The sequence below is a fragment of the Mus pahari genome, chromosome 8 (genome assembly GCF_900095145.1).
Source record: "Mus pahari chromosome 8, PAHARI_EIJ_v1.1, whole genome shotgun sequence".
NCBI classification, from domain to species: Eukaryota; Metazoa; Chordata; class Mammalia; order Rodentia; family Muridae; genus Mus; species Mus pahari.
In genome coordinates this window covers 68717283-68721046 of record NC_034597.1, presented here as the reverse complement: position 1 = coordinate 68721046, position 3764 = coordinate 68717283, and the positions used below count along the sequence as shown (strand labels likewise).

The 3764-nt window shown below is 43.4% G+C and overlaps 1 protein-coding gene across 2 annotated transcripts in view; it reads left to right on the top strand.

Annotated features, from left to right (window-relative positions):
- Positions 1-1895, top strand: part of Tnfsf11 (TNF superfamily member 11) — a 31306-nt gene extending 29411 nt beyond the window's left edge. Inside the window, exon 5 of one of the 2 annotated variants that reach the window (XM_021203884.1) lies at positions 339-1895. In XM_021203884.1, coding sequence (XP_021059543.1) covers positions 339-760 — 422 coding nt within the window. In that variant the 3' untranslated portion in view covers positions 761-1895. The remainder of the gene's footprint in view (positions 1-338) is intronic. The other variant, XM_021203885.2, reaches the window with a different exon arrangement.
- Positions 1896-3764: the final 1869 nt, after the last annotated feature.

Here is a 3764-nt window from a genome sequence, read left to right as displayed (position 1 = left end):
TCTCTCTCTCTCTCTCTCCCCCTCATTCTCATAGCAATTCTCTGTATTTCCCCCAAGCTTTGCTGCTTCTCTGAATCATGTTGCTCCATCACTTGCATCCTATAGCTTCATAAAGGACAGGATAGAGGATTTTTGGTATTGTGCCTTTACAGTGCCTGACAGAATGCACTAAGTACATCTGCACACACCCAGGTCCATATAGAAAATGAGTTATCAAGGTAAGCTGCTGCTATATTAGTGTAATGACGCCACCCCACCAGCCTGTGGAAATAATGAGGTACTTTTCTCATCCAAAAAAGTGGATTCTAAATCCTGTTCCTTTTTTTTTTTCTCTCTAGGTTCCCATAAAGTCACTCTGTCCTCTTGGTACCACGATCGAGGCTGGGCCAAGATCTCGAACATGACATTAAGCAATGGGAAACTAAGGGTTAACCAAGATGGCTTCTACTACCTGTACGCCCACATTTGCTTTCGGCATCACGAGACATCGGGAAGCGTGCCTACGGACTATCTTCAGCTGATGGTGTACGTCGTTAAAACCAGTATCAAAATCCCCGGCTCTCACAACCTGATGAAAGGGGGGAGCACGGAAAACTGGTCAGGCAGCTCTGAGTTCCACTTCTACTCCATAAACGTTGGGGGCTTGTTCAAGCTCCGAGCTGGTGAAGAGATTAGCGTTCAGGTGTCCAACCCTTCCCTGCTGGATCCCGATCAAGATGCGACGTACTTTGGGGCTTTCAAAGTTCTAGACCTAGACTGAGACTCGTCTTGTGGGGCGTTAGCGTGGATGTCCTAGACGTTTGGAAACAACTTCTTAGAACACGGATGATGTACACACACACGTGTAAGACTGCTAAGGGACATGGCCCACGTTGTATGAAACTCACGGTCCTCTCTCTTGAGCCTTTACAGGTTGTGTATATGTCAAGTCCACAGGAGATGTTAGTTAGACTCATGGTGATTACACAACGGTTTTACAATCTTGTAATGAATTCCTAGAATTAAACCAGATTGGGAGAGGTATACTGATGCTTATGACAAAAAAAAAATCACACGTGAGCTATAGAAGGGGGTCACAGTCTCTGGGTCTACCCCCTGGACATGTGCCACTGAGAGCCTCGAAGTTAAGAGGGTGCCGTTTCATTGCAGAGGAATGATAGTTTGAAGGGTTGAGTTCTTTTGAATTGTTACATTGCTCTGGAACCTGCAAATAAGTTCTTTTTTCTAATGAGGAGAGAAAATATATGTATTTTTATATAATGTGTAAAGTTATATTTCAGGTGTAATGTTTTCTGTGCAAAGTATTGTAAATTATATTTGTGCTATAGTATTTGATTCAAAATATTTAAAAATGTCTCACTGTTGACATATTTAATGTTTTAAATGTACAGATGTATTTAACTGGTGCACTTTGGAATTCCCCCGAGAGCACTTGTAGCTAAGGGGGCAGAATACTGTTTCTGGTGTAGTTTGTTTCTTTGTTCTTTTTAACTTAATAGAGTTTTCAGACTTGTCAAGCCTATGCAAGCAAAAAAATAAATAAATAAAATGAATACCTTGAATAATAAGTAGGATGTTGGTCACCAGGTGCCTTTCAAATTTAGAAGCTAATTGACTTTAGAAGCTGACATAGCCAAAAAGGATACATAATAGGCTACTGAAATCTGTCAGGAGTATTTATGTAATTATTGAACAGGTGTCTTTTTCTACAAGAGCTACAAATTGTAAATTTTGTTTCTTTTTTTTTTTTTCAATAGGAAAAGTACTGTAGGTTATCAGCCAAAAAAAAAAAATACACTTTTTAATTTAGTGAAAGTTATTTTATTATACTGTACAATAAAAGCATTGTCTCTGAATGTTAATTTTTTTGGTACAAAAATAAATTTGTACGAAAACCTGCCTGGTGCTTTTTGTTCTTGTTCGCTTTTGTGCGGGTCTTGCTCTGCGATCCTGTTCTTTCCAATATGATAATGCAGCTTCTATCTTTCTCCAAAGGTTACTGGGAGAAGTGCAGATTTAATTAAAAACTAGGAACAGATTCAATTAAATTAATGAACCTTGGAATTTGAAAAATAATTTGCAGGGGATTTGTATGCAAGGATGTAGCCAGAGAGAAAACAGGCTCTTCACTCAAAAAAGGAAAAGTTTGCTCTCCTCGCATCGTGAGAAAAATAGGGTGCTTTGAGCTGGGGGGAATTAGGGCTTGCTTTCCCCGACTGTAGTAAAGGGGGCACTCACTTTGGCCTGGACACATTTCCTCTTGGAAATCAGTGTGGATGAGCTGTCTAAACCACATCGGTTACTCATGAAGGGCAGAGACCAGAAAACAGTCAGCTTGGAAGGCACAGGAAGCCATTCTCTGAGATACTCGTCACTGGAAGATAAATGTTTCAGGATGATGACAACAGCCTAGAATGGGGGAAGGATAGCAGATGTTACAGAGAAGAAACCGTAAATTTTAAACAGCGGAGCTATCGCAGGGGACTCCATGGTGTTGGCCACATACACGGACTATTTTACATCTGTCAGTAAATTTGAGTCTGAAAGGTGCAAAACATGACTTGGGTGCTGTGTATCCTGATGGTTACTTCTTGTTTCAAGGAAGAATTTCGATGGGCAGCCGAGTTTCTTCAGCTTCCACAGACACAGAATCTTGTCGAGGCCTCATTTAGCTACTCAGCTTATAGCCGGCTTCTGCAGTTTCCTCTTGCTCATTTCATATTAATTTGTTGAGCGTCAGTGATGTGCTAAACCCAGTACCGGGCACCATGGCTACGAGGGCAGGTCTCCTAGCCCCAGGCTCCCATTCTAAGCTGGTTCTGCTTACTCTAGATGTGGCAAGGAGCATGCCCTGCTTGATCCAAATCTTGGGAATCTCAGAGTCTAAAATGAAATATCAGGGTTTGGAACAAAAGTACAATGTGGACACAGAATATCCACTATTAATTTTTACCTGGGGGTAGCGCGTTATTTTTTTGAAACTGTTGTGATTAAAAACCTAAAGTGAACACCTTGGGGGGAGAGAGGTTTATTCAGGCTCAAGATTTTAGAGGTTTCGATCCATCATGTTGGGGAGATGGTGGTGACAGCGGGGCGGTCAGGGAGCAGAAAGCATGTCCATACTGCAAGTGGCTCTGTCCCTCGGTCTTCCCAGGAAACGTCCATGCTGGACATGCTGTGCCTTCCTGATATCTAGGCACTCCTTAGTCCGGACTAGCTGACCCTCAACATCAGCTTTCCATCATGAACAGCCGACTTGCACTCTCCCAGAGATGCAGGGAAAAAGTGTCAGGATCTCCTGAGGTGATTCATAGGGACCGTCCAACATGTGAAAGCAACGTGGCTTCACGTGATACCAAGAAGAACTTCCCTGGCAGACCTGGGAGATCCAGCCACAAGTGTGACGTGGAGGTTTAGGTACGCCACGGCACCTCCAGGTCCCAGGTTGGGGTGGGGGAGACAATGACGACTTAGTGACGAGTTTAGAAACCAGCCAGTGTTTTAAAGAGGGTAAAGGCAAGGATGGGACATAGCGGGAGACAAGAAGTCACCTCTCTTCCTGTCACGCCTCAGTTTGCCAGGCTCTGAGCAGCATCTTCTAAGTGGGTTTAAAATGCAGGCAGGAACACACAGCGCTCCTCTGCTTCCTTCTCTTCCTTCTGCTTTGCTTTCCTGCGCATCTCTTTCTTGTGTCTGTCCTCTACGATTGAACCCTCCCATCCTCCGCCTGCCCAGACTCCCGTGTCTCTTCCCAGATACGTCTA